At 44.4% G+C, this 20009-nt stretch overlaps 1 protein-coding gene across 3 annotated transcripts in view; it reads left to right on the top strand.

The window, feature by feature from the left end:
• LOC310709347 (uncharacterized protein C6orf132) overlaps positions 1 to 11854 on the top strand; it is a 45216-nt gene extending 33362 nt beyond the window's left edge. For all 3 annotated transcript variants that reach the window (XM_083508818.1, XM_083508819.1, XM_083508817.1), the window contains exons 3-5: positions 1706 to 1781; positions 5406 to 8439; positions 9550 to 11854. In XM_083508818.1, coding sequence (XP_083364944.1) covers positions 5573 to 8439; positions 9550 to 9655 — 2973 coding nt within the window. In that variant the 5' untranslated portion in view covers positions 1706 to 1781; positions 5406 to 5572 and the 3' untranslated portion in view covers positions 9656 to 11854. The remainder of the gene's footprint in view (positions 1 to 1705; positions 1782 to 5405; positions 8440 to 9549) is intronic.
• The last annotated feature ends 8155 nt before the right edge of the window (positions 11855 to 20009 follow it).

Here is a 20009-nt window from a genome sequence, read left to right as displayed (position 1 = left end):
TAAATAAGTCACTGTCCCCAAAAGAAGGAAGCATGACTTCAACTCCCGACACTGACCTCCTTGTAATTTAGATGCATTAGTGTAGGCTCAGAGAGTAGCAGAAGCAATAAATGCCTTTTTTTGTGGAATGATGGCAATAGTGAATCACCAGTGGAGAGGCGAGTTGAGTCCAATTCCATGGGGCTGGATTCCAGCAGAATCCCTTGTTCAGCGTTCTGGGCTGCTAAGACGGCTTTCAGGGAAAGAGCAGAGGAAGGTGGGCGTCCAGTATAGCCCAATATTATCTTGACATTTTCACAAGCATTGTAGACAATCTAGGTGATCAGACTTAGCATCCCGAGCCAAGCCACATCTGCTGTGCAGGAACGTTCGCCTGACACCTTCATTATATGCCTTTAGGCACCAGGCAATAATGTTCCACTTTGGTTGGTTGACATTCAATGCCCTTTTAAAATGTGTTGGGACAGGGGTTATTGGGTTGTTTTTGTTTTTATTTTAATTATATATTTTGTGTTTCTATCCTGTGAACTGCCCTGAGACCTGCAGGTATAGGGCAGTAAATTTATTATTATTATTAATCATAGTCATAAAGAGCAGAGGGGAAAGCCCAGGCCAACTGCGAACTCTGCTTTGAGCTTTGCAAGGGAGCGGCCTACAAAGAGGGAACATGGCCAGTGGTGTTTGCACTATCATGAAAACCATTTTGTAAAAGGTCCCCCTTTTGACTTGTGAACAGAGCACATCTGGGAACCAACTTAGCATATTTCAGATCAATACATGAATCTGTTCATTTTGGACTAGTGTTGGAGAACCTGTGGGCCAGATCAGGCTGCCAACCAGGGGTCAGCAAACTTTTTCAGCAGGCAGGTGGTCCACTGTCCCTCAGACCTTGTGAGGGGCCGAACTATATATATTTTTTGGGGGGGATGAACAAATTCCTATGCCCCACAAATAACCCAGAGATGCATTTTAAATAAAAGCACACATTCTACTCATTTAAAAACATGCTGATTCCCGGACCACCCGCGAGCCAGATTTAGAAGGCAATTGGGCAAGATCCGGCCCCCAGGCCTTAGTTTGCCTAGCCATGCCTTATAGCACACCAGTCTCAGACCTGAATTTCTTTTTCTCTGATGGGAAACTTGAAAAGACTTTCTGAGATTAGAGCAGGGGAATTCAAAAGGGTTTGCTCCCAGCTGGGAAACTGGGAGACAGATTGCTTCCTGTACCCATGTGCTGTATGTATGTAGCTGGGCTGAGCATGTGAGCTATATGTATGTCTGCATGAGCATATATGTACTGTGTGCCATGAGTGGGATTCAGCCCTCTGAGGGATGTCTATCCTGCAATGTGGTCCTTCAGCTGAGAAAGTTTAGCCACCCCTCCTTCAGGTCCTTTTCTTCAGAATTTTGCCATTTTGCTTAATGCTTAGCAATAAATCAATAAGCAATTTACAAATAGTTGCAGTGCAAAATCAATAAATAACAAATGCCAAATAAATAATGAATTGCCAAAAGCCAGAGAACTATACATCAATGGAATTGACTCTTGTAATGCCAGGAGATGATAGATATAGATAAATAGATTCTGGTTTGCTTTGAAACTGAAGCCTGTTGTTTGCCATGTGCTTAAATCTCTGAATGTTTCTGCTTTCCACCACTTGTTGTTTATGGTCTTTGAAGTCTGTTTTCCCAACGTTTTTCAGAATGCTCAAGAGCCTCATGGAGTGGCTGTGCCAACGCCATCAGTACCAGAAGGCTTTGAGGAAAAACCAGCTCTAGGTAAGATGACAGTTGTTAAGATGACAGTTGTTAAATCAACAACTCCTGCTTTGCACATGTACACCATTCAATTCAGCTTGTCCCAGACCTTTATACTGATGATCTTTTGACATCACTATTGACTTCCTTGCAACGGCAGCACAATGACACACACTGTGGTACCGCACAGTCATAGGGACACAGAAGCTGGAGTCAGGTGATTGGTCCACCTACCTCAGTTTTCCCAGTAGTGATGTATGGAAGTGAGAGCTGGACCATCAAGAAGGCTGATCGCCGAAGAACTGATGCTTTTGAATTATGGTGCTGGAGGAGGCTCTTGAGAGTCCCATGGACTGCAAGAAGAACAAACCTATCCATTCTGAAGGAAATCAGCCCTGAGTGCTCACTGGAAGGACAGATCCTGAAGCTGAGGCTCCAGTACTTTGGCCACCTCATGAGAAGAGAAGACTCCCTGGAAAAGACCCTGATGTTGGGAAAGATTGAGGGCACAAGGAGAAGGGGACGACAGAGGACGAGATGGTTGGACAGTGTTCTCGAAGCTACAAACATGAGTTTGACCAAACTGCAGGAGGCAGTGGAAGACAGGGGTGCCTGGCGTGCTCTGGTCCATGGGGTCACGAAGAGTCAGACACGACTAAACGACTAAACAACAAACAACCTCAGTGTTATTGTCAACAAAGACTTGCGGTGACTTTGCAGGATTTCAAGCAGGGTTCTCTCTCTCCTACCTGGAGATGCTGGGGATTGAACCTGCAAAGCAAATGAGATACCAAAGCAATAATGAGCATTTTAATGTGGCATCCTGTTATTTTTTATAGCAGGACATTTTTAATGATCAATTAAAAACAAACCAGAAAGCACTTTACATTTATTTTAAAATATTCACCATTAGTTCAGTAGTTTCTGTTAGAACATGTTCCAGCTTGAGAACATGTCTGAGAACTTCTAGAAATCTATGCTGAACCTACGGTAAGTCCGACTCAGAGTAGACTCACTGAAAGCAATGGACTTAAGTTACTCATGATGACTAACTTTCGCCCATTTGTTTCCATAGGCCTACCTGGAGTATCACTTGGTTGGATATCACCCAAAATATTTAGTGTTGCTAACAGGAAGACAGCTTGGCACCGAGTTAAGGGCAGCTATCATAATGCTGAATCAACCTCTTCAAGAGCACGTTCAGCTAGTTTCTGCAGTCAGGCAGCCATGGCAATTATCAGACATATTTAAAAATATAAAGTTACTTCCCTGTTAATAAGTCAGTCTTGTTTGCTACAGCCGCATATTCACTAGGAAACAGGAAAGTATTTGTCCTGCTTGTTTTGATATCAGCCCAGGAAAAAGCTGCCAGTCTTGCAGGCTCCAGTATCTGTTCCTGCATTGGGAGGAACATTTCCTGGACACCAGCAATGTGGAGTGCTGAATGTAGTTTCACAGAGCAGCTATTAGAAAAAACCATTAGATTCCTATCGAGATTGCTTTGCTGGTTGTTCTAGAAAATCCAAATGTAGCTGTTACAGTGGTAGATGAATTTTTCTGTTGGGTCACCACCCAGCCTACATGAATGGTATGTTGGGGGCTGTTTAAACCAGAGCATCGACAGATAGGTGCCAGAAAAGGAGCTAATCCCTCACCTGTGCCAGTCACTTTAAAATTGAAGCAGCGATGTTTCTAATCAGAAGGTGATAATAATAAATAATAATAAATTTTTATTTATATCCCGCCCTCCCCAGCCGAAGCCGGGCTCAGGGCGGCTAACAGCAATAAAACAGTACAAATCCAGCACCGGCAGCAAAAGAGCTGGGAAGAAGCAGTTTCAGGAGAAAACTGCCCATTCAAATGACTCCTGTGTTTCCATAATGTGTGGTTTTGCTCTGTAGCTCTAAACTAGATGTGAATTTCTCAGTGCATATTTGCATTTACTGTACAGGTTTTTAAAACTGCAGATAGCACTAGCTGGGCAAGGGTTCTCCAAAGCAAACAGCATATTTCGTGGAAGGATCTTCCCCAAAACTGCAGCAGGGGACGATAGACTTCAACTCCCTCTCGTCACCTTTTGCAGTCCCAATAATCAGCTCCCACCCCCTACTGCTGATCTTGTTTTCATTTGTAAAAACCTGCTCAATTAGATGTAAATGTCCATTTAATGAATTACATTTTGTTTGGCCCTTACTCTGCCTCAGCAAAAGAAACAAGGCAGTTATCTAATCATCTGGGAGGTTGCATAGCTCAGTTGGTTACAGTGTGGCGCTGATAACACCATGGCTGCAGGTTTAATCCTCATATGGGGCAGCTGCATATTTCTGCATTGCAAGGGGTTGGACTAGATGATCCTCAGCGTCCCTTCCAACTCTATGATTCTATGGTTTTTTGATCCAGATGATTGATCTCCCTCCAATTACCTGCATAGACCTCCTTCGCATGCACAGGAGATTATGAACCACATGTGAGCACACATGGTTCTCTGGAATGAGACAAGAACTGCTTTGTGGTTGCCATGTTACTGATAAAGTTTTCCTTTTGCATCGCCAACTTGTATCAGTTTTAGAATCTGAAAGAGTTTCTGAAAACTGATAAAAGCTATTTAGTTAGAAAAAACTGTCAGGGACCAAAGCAGTCTTCTCACTTTCATGGAATTCTAAAACTTATCCAATGCCCTCCATCAGCACAAAAATTTCCACTTGTGTAACAGAACCCAGACCCCTCTCCTCTCCCTGCCCACACACTGCACCGGGGTGCCAACTTGAATAAAATATTGTGGGGACCCAGGTAAACCCCAACCCACATAATCAATCACATGGCACAGTGTACACACACCATTTGAATGGGAATGCCCATCAACTTTGTGGGTGCTTATTGTGGAGGCCAAAGCCCCCAGGGCCCCTAGGAGTTGGCTCCTATACCCTGCACCTTCCCCAAATTTGCTCCAAAGGGTTGGGGGGAAGCCCTCCCCCCCGAGGGGTGGGGGAAGGGAGATCCAGTACGCAATTGCCAGTCCTTGTGCTGACAGAATGAACGCTCACTCCTCCGATTGTGGGTGCCCTTTGCAGGACCACGCGCAGCACCCCCAAGCCAAGTGAGACTTGCCACCTGGTTGTGCTGGCCCGCCTCCCTGATGTCGCAGTCGTTGGGGGTTCCCACCAAACCCCAGTTCAAATAATCCAATCAGAGGCTTTGATAGAGGTGGGTCCAGCCGAGCGGACTGCGAGTGAGCAGGCTTCACTCTGGTCCACTCAAGGTGAATAAAACGGGGGGGCGGACAGAATGTTTTACTTAGAATGGAAGGATGGAAGGAAACCAAAAGTAGAAACTATTATGAATGGACTTGTATGATTTTATGTCTGTTTCTTCACTTTTCAGTGAAAGGGGGCCATTTTTAGGGAAGCTTTTAATGTTTAATAGGTTATTGTATTTTAGTGTTTTATTGGAAGACGCCCAGAGTGGCTGGGGAAACCCAGTCAGATGGGCGGGGTTTGTTTGTTTGTTTGTTTGTTTGTTATCCCCGCCTACCCATCTTATTAAAGAGTTTCTTAGCATTGCCTAACAGAAAATGTCTGCCTGCCTTAATGTTGACTAAAATGAGAGGCCACCTTAACACCACTGTATGTGTTGTTTTCTCCCCAGGACTAGCTTCTCAGATCAATGGCAATTACAGAAAGTACAATTCGGTTCTTGATCTGAGGCCCAAGGCATTTGAAGAGAACTACTTGGATGATGAATACATTCCACCACCACCACCTGTTCCCCCTCCTCCACCACCAGCACCAACGGTTGATGTACCACCACCTCCCATGGAAGTTCCACCTCCACCTCCCATGGAAGTTCCACCTCCACCTCCCATGGAAGCTCCACCTCCACCTTCTGTGGAAGCCCCACCCCCACCTCCACCAATGGTGCCTCCACCCCCGCCACCTCTTCCAGGAATGCCAGCGCCATCTCCTTCATCCCTGGCTCCACCTTCCTTCTCATATTCCAATTTGTCTTCCCCCAGTACTCCATCCCCACCCGACTTCATTCCTCCTACTCCTCCGCCTCTGGCTTTTAGGGATGGCAAAGCCCCTCGTATGCCTCCCATTTCACCAGCACTTCACACCCCACCATTCTCCAATGGTGTGTCCAAATGGAAATCTGAGACTGTTCTGAACCTGAGGCAGCCCGAAACCATTTCCCCCAATCCGAATCTTGCTTCTCCAAGCACTCCCACCCATAAGGCGTCACTATTGCCACAATCCAGCCCAGAGCCTCACCTTACCTTTCCGAGGTCATTAAAAGTACCACCCCCGACTCCCGTGAGAACGTCCTCTATATCCTCGGCAGAAAAAGAATCCAGTCCAAGAGATGAGCAGCTCCCCAAGTTGACTCCTCATGGCCGACCTGCCCTGCCATCTAACTTTACTGTACGAAGTGCAGCCACGGTTCACCCAGAGGGAGAAGTTGCAGGGAAAGCCACCGTGGAAAAGCCTTCCATGTTAACCACAGAGGCTGGAAGTTCAAAACGGACATCAGAGTCTAATGGCTCCTCTGCCTCCCTGCTGAAGCATGAGGCACCACCAGGCAAAGAAACAGATTCTTCGGACTGGGCGTCCTCTGATGATGAAGACTGGAAGGAACGCAGCAACCTGGACAAGCTAAAGCATGAATTGTCTGCCCTGCTGTCCTCTTCGTGCAGAAAGGAAGACAGGCCACTAGACAGAACTGTATCTCCCAAGACTAAAGTCAACGTTACCAACAGCAACCAAGTTGTTCCAGATGAACCAAAACAAGCTAGGTCTGTCGTGACAAGCCCAAAATCACCAGCGGTTACAGAAAGTGAAAGGAAAGGAATCAGGCCTGCTAATACACCTTCCATGGGCAAATCATCCCCCAGTGATGCTTCCTCAACACTAGACAACAAATCCACCTCTGTGCAAGCAAACAGTGTTTTGAAATTCAAAGATGAACTGGAAGCTTTGTTGTCACCAACCAAGGACGGGGGGCCACCTTTGGCTTTTGCAAACCTAAGACATACTCCAGAACCAAAGAAGCAAGTTACTCTTCAGTTTGGTGGCAGCCAGACCAATAGTGGCGAGCCCGGGCTTCCAAAACCCACAACAAGTCCGAATACACCAATGACAGAAGTGACAGAGAAAGAGCCTAAGATTCCTAGCACCTCTGCTGGCCACTCGGCACCTGACAACACTTGTAAACCCCCAGCCTCTCCTCTGAAACCAAAGAATGAACTCTTGGTTCCATCTGCGCCTTCACCAGCCTCTTCTGGCACGGCCTCACCTCTACTAACTGCATCTCCTAACACGGATTTCTCTCTTTTCCAATACAAGATGCATAGGACGAGGTTCGGTTCCATTGACAGCCTGGCTTCTGGGAGTTCTTCCCAAACGACAGAAGACGGAACCACCAGCACAAATAATAATGAAAACCAAAGAGACTCAGCTGAGCGCAGGCCCTCAGAGACATCCACATCCTCTTGGAAGACAGAGAAAATGAATAGTGAAGTTTTGGTTCACCCTGTTACAGGAGAAAAAGTAGAGAGGGGATCCCCAATGGCTCTCCTCTTAGCTGCACAACAGAGGGCCCAAAGAGGTAGATCTTCTGCCTCTGCCTCCCGACAGAACAGCTATTTGTCAGAGAGGCCCCAGTTCAAGTTATCAGAGAAGTTGCACAGCAACAGCCAGTCAGAGACTGGGTCACCCACTATTTACTACAGTGACTCCAAGCCCAACTCTGTCACGATTGTACCAAAGTCTCCTCAAAAGGAATCACTTGCAGCCTCCGAAAACAAGCAGCGTAATGGAGCAGGTATACCTGACAGCAGCACCTTGGGCTTGTCAGAGGGGCAGAGGGATCAGAAGCCTCAGACATTTTCCAGTGCCTCAGAACAATGTGGGAATGCGCAAAAGGTCAAGGAGATGAATGTCTCCCAGAATCTTCCCTCATCAAACAGGCATGGGACTTCCATGTTAGTTCAAGGCCTCCTAAGTCACAGCAGGCAGGAAGCTCCCTTGCACTCTCTCACAGCACCCCAAAACCATGCCAAAGACAACGACGAGGTGGAAGAGGGTTTTGATTATGAGATCATTCCCCCTCCACCCGAGTTCAGCAACGATGCCCAAGTGGTCCCAGACGATTCTTCAAAAGGGGAGGAGAACCACAAAGCCTTTAATATCCCAGGTGGCAACCAGGCCTCAAATAAGCAAATTAATTCCAACCCTTCAAGCTATAACTACAGTAACAGTTATTCCCTGACATCCAAATCAATTCTGGAAAACAGCATGAGGCCCAGTGGATACAGTCACCATTACCCAGGTGGGAGCTACTCCTCTAGCTACCTCAGTTCCTATGACAACAGCCGTCCTCTGATCAAGAAGCGCCTTTATGTGACAGAGACAGATAGGTCGTATAGCCGGCCCACCATGTCTTCTCGCAGCATGAGCACACCCACCTCCTCCTATGGCCACAGTACAATGTCATACAACTCTCAGGCTGCGGAAGGGATGCGCCGGGCCAACTCCACTCACAGGAATGGTCCAAACAGCGCACAAGGGCGAAGGGTGTCCCTGGAATTACCTGGGAAGATGGTGACTTACAGTAATGCTGCCAGTGAAGCCACGTATAAAGGCCAGAACGGAGAATACACTAGCAACACAGCAGCCGCTGGCAGGTATGTTCTGCTTGCCATAAATGCAGGAATTGTGATGTGATCTGGGAGCTTCAAGGAAAGTGTTGCTGGCAAGGTGTAGGCATACAGGCGACAACTATAAAATCCTCCAGTACGCACTGTCTAGTGTGGGAGTGGGGAAACCTTTTTCAAGCCAGGGGCTTCATTCGCTTGTGGTGGGCAACCTTCCAGGGACCACCTGCCAGTAGTGGGTGGGGGCAAGGGATATGACTTCTATGTTTGTACTGTTGGCTCCACTCCAGCCGTGCAAAACTTAGAAGTGCTTATGTATGGCTCTCTGGACCCGAGGCTCTCCACCCCTGACCTAGTAGATCCAGTCCTTTCCCCCTCTCTAGAGAAGAGTAGGAAATCCCTGACGGGACATTTTTTATCACATTCTTCTCAGTACCCCACACAAGACGTAACCGACTGTACTTTTGAATAAATAAGGTATACTATCCATTGTTTCAAATTGTAGATTTCAACAGAAGTCTCATAAAGTTCAATGAAAAAAGCAGAAGACCCAGTGGATCCGTTCATTTTATATTCCGTTCATGCATCAGGTCCATACATGTATAAGTGTCTATTCTACCTGTCAGTTCCTAGAGTCCAATAATCCACATGAAGGGTTGTTACAGTTCCACAGAATCCTTTCACAGAGTCTAAGACAAGGACTTCTGGAATATTAGCCTTGTTTCGCCAGCTGACTTATACAGAAGTGCAGTACCACTGCAAGCCCCAGCTCAACTTCTTTTCCAAGCTTGGCGGTGGCAGCACTTGGGGGGGGGCAGGACATTCTGGGATCAAAGTAATTCTGGGATGTCCCAGGAAAATCAGAACTCTTGAAGGGTATGTAGTCACAATACCAGATTTAGGTAAAGAGCAAGGAAAACTGCACACGTGAAGCACTTTTCCTCTTAAAATCAGCATGTCTGTTTGGCAAGGTTATTGACTGCATAGAAAACATTCAAAATACGTTGAGCTGGGGCTGAGCAAAGATCATTTTCTTACTTTCCCACCCCATATTGCTTCTCAGGACTTTGTATTGTATTGTATGATTAATTATTTCCATTCATGTGGTGACATTTTTGTTTTTCTCCCTTCCCTCTTCAGATCCTCTCATGGAAATCAACAATATAGTGGAACTGCAAATACATTTACCGTCAGGCCTGGAGCACGACAACCCATTTCTTATTCGTACCAAGGAGGTCTTCGATAAGGCATGTACGAGGAAGCTGTATCGCCTTGCACCAGCTTTGGCCAAGTTATAGGCCTCGTCCTCTCTGCTTTGTTCTGGCTCTTCCTTTGATAGCTGTAATATGAGGCATAAGAGCCTGTCCTAGACTGAAAGTAGTCCAAGTGTCCGCTTGTAAATAGACTGTTTGTAAGTTATTAGGGACAAGGTAAGAATGAGTTCTAAGGGCTTCTGTGCAAAATGGATAAGGGGGCAAGTTATGCCACATAGTCACTCAGCAACCTTTGCTTAAAGCATTTAAGTAATTAATTACATAGACTTCCTAGTGACTAGTGCCAGCTTGGCCTGTAGAAGATTATATCTAGACTAGCAGTTTATGGAAGAAATTTTCAGCACCATCTTCCTTTTTGAATGTGCATCTGACACTTCGAAGCAGCAAAGAAAGGATGGATGCCTTCATCCTAGTGGGAGGCAAGGAACAGAAGAGGAATCTAGCTGCAGAAAAGGAGAGCAGGAGCCAAGGTTAAATGGCAGTGGCCCCAATAGGTATGTGGGGCCAAGAATTGAAATTTGAAGAGCCTAGTGGTTGGAAGAAGATGGCATAGTAGTAGGGAAGGGGAAGAAGGGTTTAGAGGGATAAAGCAGAAGAAAGCAAATAGATGAGAAGGACTAAGGTTGCTTACTTTTTCTGGTAGCTGTGGCTTTAACACAGGAATGGAGAACCTGTGGTCCTCCTGGTCATGTTGGACTTCAGTTTCCATCATCTCTTACCATTGTGGCTGAAGTTGATGGGAGTTGGAAGTCAACAACCTCTGGAAGCCCATTAGTTCTCGGTCCCTGCTTTAATAACTCCACAGAAAGAAAGAAAAAAATTTCGTCACTGCATCTCCGTGTCAGAAAAAGCCAAACTTACTGGATTTCCATTTGTCATGCAAGTACAAAAGACACAGGAACCTTGAGAGAAATCTGCTAGCCTAGAAGGCATTGTCAGACCCAGGTGTTATTGAATCCATTGGAAATAGTTGAAATCGCACCTTCTTCAGACAATTCTACAGGTCAATTTTTAGACTAGGAAGTTTAGCGTTTTGTATGAATCACCTCTAGAGAAAAGAATGAGACTTCACAGCATTCACTAATACCCCTACAATACACATACAGAATATTAAGTGTAGTACTGTCACTTTAAAATGCAACTTGTTAATTGAATTTTGGGGAGAGGTTTTAATTAAGAAACTGCACCAGGATAAAATGAGTCGAAATGCCATATTTGCCAGGATGGAGTCTGGAGATCCTGTTTGTCTCCTTAAAAGAACACAGTAACTGTGACCTCTGACCTGTGCCTCCATTGGTCCTTTCACCTTTGCCTTGCCTACTGTGCCTAATCACAGCAAGCAACAGGATATGGGCAGAAGAACAAAATGGGAGGCATAAAAGGCTGTATCTTTCTTCTGCTGTCCTGGAAATTTTTAAGGAGATTGGACCCATCTCCTTCGCAGTCTGAACATCTTACATACAAAGTGACAAAATATGTCAAAGTGGGCACCAAACAGTTTGGTTTTAAGGTGTGTGTGTTTTAACATTATGGGGCATTAAAAACTTTAGGTGCTGGCACCTATAAAAATTAAAGCCAAGTTATATATTGATGTATATCAAAGAAGCAATGCAGGTTTAAAGTTCGGCTCTGTAAATGTGAGCCTTGCAGCCTGTTCCTTTGAGTAAGTTTTATTGAGTCAATGAGATTTACTTCCAAAAAGCTAAGTATGGGATTGTATTAATCCACCTTGGCTTATTTGCCCATTTATGAGAGCTGTTCATTCTATGTGTTGAATTTGTTGGTCTGGTCTCTGTTTAACGGCTGACAAGTGTCATGCTTTTGTCAGTGATTACGTGATAAACCTGGATAGCTTATTCCTAAATTAGTCCCATGTTGACACGTGCAGCAGCAATGACTTTCAAGACTGCAAAAAACCAAAAACACCCCACCTCGCAAAAAAAATGCTGTGGATTTTGCAAGAAAACTATTACATACCCAATTATTATTATTTATTGAAGTTACACCTCACCCTTCCTCTTGAATAGCTTTTCACACTTGTAGATAATACTGTAAACAATAAAATGTGCAGGATGGCTAACTTAAGACTATTGAATTCTGTGGCTCTATTCAAAGTCTGACTTAGCTGGATACCACTCATATAAATCTTGCTGATTTGGCCTGAAAACAAACACTCTTTCCTGTCTCATTTAGTCTCGGCTCTGGTCCATTTATTTTGTTGTTGTTGATGACATCTGTCTGTCTCAGGAGACAATAGAAGAGTGTTCCTTTGGGAACGAAGACAAACTGTTAGAGAGTTACAGCATCCGCTGTGGCTGTAGAAACCAATGCAAGAGAGACATGTTTTGTTGCAGCTGGGGCAGATGAAGACATCCGGTTGTGCTGCTGCAGATGCACCACGGCATTTCTTCTCTCTGCGCTCCTCCCAGTGGCCATTCCTCCTCTGGTCACTTCAATTTATTTAGGTGGCTGGTATTACTCTGTTCCCTAAGACTGCTTCATACATGCAGTGGCCAAGTACCACACAGGAAAGGGTTCCTGTACCTTTGAGTCCTGTATTTTAAGGGATTTTAGCTTGCCATGTCATGCTGCTACAGTTGCCTTTTTCATGCATTACTGCCCTGCCTCTGGCACTTGTTCTCTGCACATGAACCCATAAGCTTGGATCCAAGCCTAAGTTTTCTTAAAATATGTTAATAGAAGGAACTTTTCCCATCCTGTCCTTCCGCATGGTGTCCTATGCACTCACACATACCCAAATCCTCTCTGGAGGGTTGTTGGGGCCCTCTGAACAGTATGGGATGAGTTGTGGGTGGGAAGGAGGGGATGGGAAACTTTATTTCCATGAGCTTCCTTAAGTTAACTTATATCAAGACCCGAACCATTATGTTTAGAAGCTGCAAAGCTCTCTCCATTATGCACACAAGTCCCTCGAGTGTCTTCCAAACATTATAGCCCCCCCCCCCCCAATGTACAGCAGTGTTGGGGAAACGTAACATGAAACAGTCTCAGTGCCTTATACTTGCATGCATTGTTTGCCTGTTTTATTGATTTGGAGGCTGCCTTTTCCTGACATGCAATGTTCTAAATTAGTTGCTGCTAAGGGAATATCCATATGAGATAGGGGAACAAGCGACTTGTATTCTCAGCCCTTATCGAGGATTTTTCAATTCATTTCAGATTGCCAACACTTGTAAAAGATCACCCTACTTTCAAAAGTTATAAAGCTGAAACAAGCTCGTGTAGTAGTTTGCCATCATAAGGCAATGTAAAGAACTGTAAAATAGATGTAAAACATGTAGAGAATAAATTGTATTATGGAAAAATAAAGCACTTTGAGACAAGCATAGGGTTGCCATACATCTGGAATTTCCCAGACATATCCGGAATACTGCACCTGGCAGCAGTCCAGGCAGAAATTGGCTAAATGTCCGGGGAACCCCCCCCCCCCCCCAATTCAACAACTTTGCCAAAAAGAGCTCAACAACTTTTCCTTCCAGAATTCCACTGTTTGGAATATGGCAACCCTAGACAAGCGTATTGAATGCACTTTTTAATTTTCCTCCATATGCAGCATCTCTTTAGTTCACTAACAGTGCAATCCTCTACATGTTTACTCAGAAGTAAGTCTTGTGCAAGTTCAGTGGGGCTTGTTCCTAGGGAAGTGTGTATGGAATTGCATCCATACACTTTTCCAGATAATGTGTGGAAATATGTATATGTAAATTTCACGCAATATTCTAATGCCTTAAAATTAAGAATGATTCTCGACTATAGTCACTTAAAAAACAATTTTACAATAAGTGTGTGTACTTGTAGAAGCCATAGTGTGTTTATTTGCCATATATTATATGAACAATCATTTTTGATAGTGATAATATTCGATAAAAATGCAATAAATTCCAAACTACTGTACTTTTCTGCTCTGAGTAAAACAAGAATGCAAAAGTTACTGTTAGTGGCTATAATCAACAGTGAGCTGTGCATGAACAAAGTTCATAGAAACAACTACGCAGAGTACTAAACAAGCTGTAATACTGGCAGCCGTCATATCTATGTTGGATGCATTAATCCATGAAGGTGCATGATTCTGCGCATCATTATGCATGCTTCTTGTGCGATAGTGTGAAAAGAGCACAGCATGATTGAAGAGCTTTGCACAAAAATGGTGAGCAATACCAATGCAAAATTAATACTCCCAACACTGAATATTTTGCCGCCCCTCCTTCAAATTGTGTCGGTGTTCTATGAACCACAGAACTCAGGATGAAAGCCTGACCGTTCCGTGGCATCCTATTGTTAACAGCACATGTCATCAGTAAACCCCGTTTTCAGAAGGTCTTCCTCTTAGATAAGACAGCATAGGATTCTAATCCACATATCCATATATTAAACATTTAAGTAGTACTGCCAAAGATTGGTACCCAATGCAACTGCTGTAGCAAGGAATATATTATAGTTATTTTTAAACATTAATGAACACCAAAGGAATCAGTAACTTACCACTTGTAAATTATCGCCAAAGCCTGCAAAGGGCTTCTGGTTTGCAGTACCTAGCATATGAGAAATATTGGAAGCTTCATTTGTGGAAGAACAAATGTAATTTTGACTGCAATTGTGTAACATGTCTGCTCTGACAAAAGTCCTATTGACAAGAGGTGATTTTGAAATTATTGGTTTTCTTTCATGCTGTGAGGCAACAAATTGAAATAAAAAGTTGAACTCCAAAGCTTAATTTTAAAAGTCAAGCTCCAGGGAGAACATCCCTGGAACCAAAGGAGAAATTGGATTTCTTCCAGAATCTGATGTCAGATGCCCCTGGCTCCATTGCTGTGGAATTTTTTTGTAGTCATGGCCCTTTTCGGTACAGCCAAAAAAATGATGTACTGGGGATGGTTTGCAGCTGCATTCGGCTCCACCCCCCTGGCTCCTCTTGATGTCCTGGCATTGCACGTATGACCAGCTCCCCCAATCACCCTCGCAAGCTGGCATATCTGGTCTTGGAGTGACTAGGATAAAATATATGGCTCCCGAAGGATCCAGCTCCTTCCTAAACAGCCTAACAGCCCTCCAAACCCATAACAAATTTAAGCCAGGACAGGAGATTGTTTCAAATGGGAAGGAAAATACTTTCCTTGGGCAGGGACACCGATAAAGAAAGAGGGAAGATTGCAGGAGCGCTCCTCCAACCTCATTTCCAACCCTGTTTGGACAGGCGCTACTGCCTTTGGTTGCCACCACACCCTACCATAGGATGGTACAGTAACTGTTCAACTAATAAATAATAATAAAAGCTTGTCTTCAATTGGAACACCCAAAACCAAAGCAATGTATTAAACCAAATTCAGCAAAACTATATCCATCATTTCACTGCAGGTACTGCTTTGTATGCTGCAACATTACCAAGCCTTTGGATTAGAAGAAAATGCAACATAACCTAGTGGGTTGTTTCTTTTAAGATATGCATGGAATAAGGTGGCTTTTTGTCAATGGGTTGTTGTTTTTTTGCCAGAGCTTATTGGACTCAGACTTTGTGTGCATAAGCTTTGCTTCAAAGAATTTGGCTTACAGCTCTAGCCTGCAGCCCTCCTCGTTTTCATTCCAGAGAGCAGACCAAAATCTCCACATCATGCAGTGCAAGCACAGTACATGAAATGTACATATAGCCTTGAAGTATTGCTTTCAGTTTTTTTAAAAAGTAAAGCTATAATCCTTCCAGCTGTGCAGACATGCTTGTGGGAGAAGAATCATAAACTGGGAAGGGGAGGGGCACATAAAACTCTCTCATATTTTAAGCGGCCTGGTCTATGAGCTGTGCTGGATCAGGCCAATCTAGCCCAGCATCCTGTTCTCACACTGGCCAACTAGATGCCTGTGGAAACCTTGTGAACAGATGAGCACAACACTCTCCCTACCAGTGCTCCCCAGTAGCTGGTGTTCAGGGGCATACCACTGCCATGCCAAGTTTGCTGCCATGCAGGTTGACAGAAAAAAGCATCAGGTTCAAAAGCATAGCTTTCAACTTACAGATTCGAAAATAAGGGACCAGTAGCCTCGAAAATAAGGGATCAGCAGCCAAAATAAGGGATTTTCCTAGCCCAGGTATGTTCAACTTCTGAGCCCCTCCGAGCCAAAGGCAGAAAGCCCAGCCAGCAGCCAAAGCCTCAAGCAGTGGTTCCCACAGCACAGCAACCCAGCAAAGGGGATGCAGCAAGGAAAACCACCCATCACCTCTCTGCTGGGAAGCACTGAGCAAAGGCAAGTCCCCAGGCAACGCGGCCGATTTGATCGGCACAAGGCATGCAAGCTCCACCCCCCCAGTCGTTGTTAGACTCCTTATTGGGTGAACAATGCAGCCAAGCAACACAGCTGGAGCCTCCCTCTTCTCTGGCCGGCAGGGAGGGAGGGAGAGGAGCTGCTTCCTTTGAAACCCGGGAAATTTAAGGGACATCATCAATAAGGGAAAGCAGCGGGACATGGCGCTGGGATAAGGGACTTTCCCGCCAAATAAGGGACGGTTGACAGCTATGTTCAAAAGATGCTGAATTTCAGCTGCCTTCCTTTTCAAACGACTCAAAACTTTCCTGCCCCAAACATCCTATGAAGCCAGGCATGGGAAAGGGGTGTGCAGTTTACCCTGAACAGGCCTAATTAGGCCCACAAATTAATGCTTCCTACCACTGCTTTAGATACCATCTCATTCTGGTAGTGTACACAAACTCTGCTTTTGTAGGCAACTGGGGATAGGTTTTTGGCTTCCAGGTAGATGATCCATATTAATCCAGCCTCCACCTCCCTCGCTGTTGTCTTTAATATCAAGACCAGATGAGTCATCTTAAGTAGAGATGCACATCTGATGGGGCAACATGAGCAGAAAAGCTTGTTCTGCTGCTTACGAAGACTCAAGCTATAAATAGAAAACACATGTATTCAAAGCTGTCCATACAACTACTTTCAGCAAGCCCCAACAGGAGAGTCTTTTGAAATGGCGAATACTTGCATTAATCCTCTCAGAGGCACAAAACAAAACTCTCTGAAACTTAAAAAAACACCACAACCATCCTAATTTTGTATAATGGGTATCTTAAGTGTACAAGTGTGTTCATGTTGTTTTAAAATGGCGGCAAAGGCGCCGTAAGATCCCAGTAAGTTAGCAAAGAAAAGAGGCAGAATTTGACCAAACATGTTTGGGAAGCAACTTTTGGGATACTAAGCCGAGACCCAAACCTGACTCTCATCTGAAGCCTTGTGCCCAGAACACTATTGGATTCCATGCTCTGCTGAGAACTGTCTATTTAAAAATCTTTGGAATCAATACAGTGGTACCTCGGGTTAAGTACTTAATTCGTTCTGGAGGTCCGTACTTAACCTGAAACTGTTCTTAGCCTGAAGCACCACTTTAGCTAATGGGGCCTCCTGCTGCCGCCATGCCACTGCTGCACAATTTCTGTTCTCATCCTGAAGCATAGTTCTTAACCTGAGGTACTATTTCTGGGTTAGCGGAGTCTGTAACCTGCAGCGTGTGTAACCTGAGGTACCACTGTATTTCCCTTCTTCTGCGCACAGCCAGGGAGCGTATTCATAACTGCTGAAAGAATTACTGAAAAAATTATTAGTAAAAACAATTAAAAGCAACTATTTAAAAGATTTTTTTAAAAATAAAAAACATCAGCTATAGACTAAAAATAAATTAAAACACATGCCAACATTTTGCATATGTAGGTAAGCTTGTCTAAACAAGAACGTGCTTAGCAGGTGCCGAAAAGCACAAAAAGCCCCTTTCCAGTGTCAATAGGCAGGGAGATTCAAAGTGTAGGCACTGCCACGCTAAAATACTGATTTCTTACAAATGTAGAATGAGTATTATGGGGTGCAAGTTTCATAGACTGAAGTGACTGACTGGGCAAATATGGTTACATTGCAGGCAGACTGGTCCCAAGCTGTTAAGGGCTATATATATTAATAGTAACACTTTTTGAGCTTGGCCTGGTAGCAAATCAGAGCACTTCTCTGCTCACAGATGTTATATGGTGACAAGGTCTCAGTCCATTCTGCACTAAGCGCAGCTTCCAGATCAAACTTAAGGGAAGCCCCACACATTGCAGGTCCATCTGACAATCTTGCCAAAAGGGTTTCTACTCACAAGTGAGCAGCTGGGCCGGTCATAAACTACCCAATTAGGCTACTTACCTGCAATTCAAAAGATAAGGATGCAGCTGAAAGGTTAAGCCTTTTCTACTAAGGGCTGTGTAATTTTCCACACTTTCAGAAAGCCTCAACGTTACTGTTCAAGCTAATTCTATCAACTAGCTCATACAGCAAACCCAACAAAGAATCTTGTGACACTATAAAGGATGGGCAGCCCACCTGGTACCCTCCAGGTATTTTGGGCTACAGCTCTCACCATCCCTGACCAGGAGTCAACCTGGCTGAGACTAATGGGAGTTGTAGTCCAACAATTTCTGGAAGGCATTAGGTTGGCTTCCCCTGCCCTAAAGACTAATAGGTTTATTGTGTTTGTAGATGAGTCGACTTCCTCAGATCTAGCAATCTTTCAGGCACCTGTTGCAGTTTCTTTAGCAGGATTCATCAGAATGGAAGAGACAATGTGAGATAAAGTCACACATCAATATAAGTTCCCTCACCAAACTTTTCAGGTTATACTTGCATGGGAATCTCACATTCAGCAAGGGAAACCTTTTACCATTTTAGACTAAGAAATAAGCAACAGCTGCCACCTTGTGGTACAGAGAAAAACCCAGTATAGAAAAATGTACAAAGCTATTAAGGCAGAGTTCAGATACCAGGCAGGCACAGCAGGGTGTGGCGGTGCTGTTTTGAGGTGCAGGATTCGATACAACCCCTCCGCCACACTGAAGTGACATCGGTGATATATGTGGAAAATTGTGATGAAACACAAGTGGAACATGTGCACCACCTACCAGTGACTCATTACTCACACTGCAGTTTGTGTACGTCGGAGGCCGGCCCTAATTTCTTGCTGAAAACTACCCACTCCACATGGACATAGGCCCTGAGGTTGATAGAAGCCCAGGCCACTTCCAGCTTTTGAAGCCTCTAACCATAATAAGAATAAAACATTACAACACCTGAAGACAACATAAAGCACCAAAAGCAGAGCAGGGTACATTCAGGTAATGCTTTTCTAGCCGAGGTGAGTCACATTTTGGCCTGATGGGCATAAAAAAAGGTCGTGAATCGTGTCCCCCAAATTAACAAGTGTCTCAATTTGAGACCCCCTTTGAGACTGAGCCCCTGGACCAAGTGTGTATCCTGCCCCACCCCCCGAATTGGCCCTGGTGAGAGGACAGTATGGATTGAGGACCTGCCGTTTATTTCCTTAAAAAGTGGCTAATTTATGCTCCTCTCAAAATGGTGACTAGTGAAACACGTAGTTTAGTCCTTAGATACATAGGAGAAACGCAGCTCAACAGACTGCAGGCATGGCCAGTGAATGTCTGAAACTGCCCCAGAATTAAAATGGAAAGAGCGTGGGGAGAGAAATTTAGGACAAGTGTTAACCTGAAATTACAAAATGTTTGGTTTAGTGCTCCTCTCAGACTTAATAAGGTTTGTAATTTGTTTTTGTTTTTTTTAAAAAAGGGTAAAATTGTTTTCTCACAGGTTTTTCCTCCAGAAAATCTGGAAAATGTATTTTCCTTTCGCAAGAAAATACCATATAAGCTTCCGTTTAGAACATAAGGGAGGCCAGAAGAGCTCAGTCACATTCAGAAGACACTGTGGGGTAATTCATGGTCTTTATGTTGACATGTGGCCTTTATGTTGTTCATAATCCACAGGAAACAGTACATCTTGTGAATGCAGACAACAGCTTAAGGATATACCTGCTTGACCTTGTGGGTGGGGTTTTTAAAGCTGTGCTTTGAGACTCAGGTCCAGTCATCCTGAGTGACAAGGTGTACTGTAGGGTTATGGGGAGCTGAGGAACAGGACACAAGAGTACTATGCATGCCTTCTAGCCAACAGGGTTACCTAAGAAAGCAATGGCTGAGCAATGGTCCAGGTCAAGAGGCCACTGAAATGAACAGGAATCATTTCCCCTCCAAGTCACTCTGGATGAATTGCAATTATGTGTGCATCTGAAGCCACTTAATATTTAATTATTTGACTTCAGTGATGTTTTTAGGGAGGAAAGTTTTACAACTGAGCAAAAACAGGATCTGAAGTTTTATGGCCCTGACATCTTGAAATATCACTGCAAAGAATGCAAAGTTCCATTTAGAAGAGGATTCGAAATAAGAGGCATAATGAGGACACTGCCAAATAAAACAGAAAACCGGCTCA

Source organism: Podarcis liolepis (genome assembly GCF_965112155.1).
Source record: "Podarcis liolepis genome assembly, chromosome: 6".
Classification (NCBI taxonomy): Eukaryota; Metazoa; Chordata; class Lepidosauria; order Squamata; family Lacertidae; genus Podarcis; species Podarcis liolepis.
Note: the sequence above shows the minus strand (reverse complement) of the source record. Positions and strands in the feature narration are given on the sequence as shown.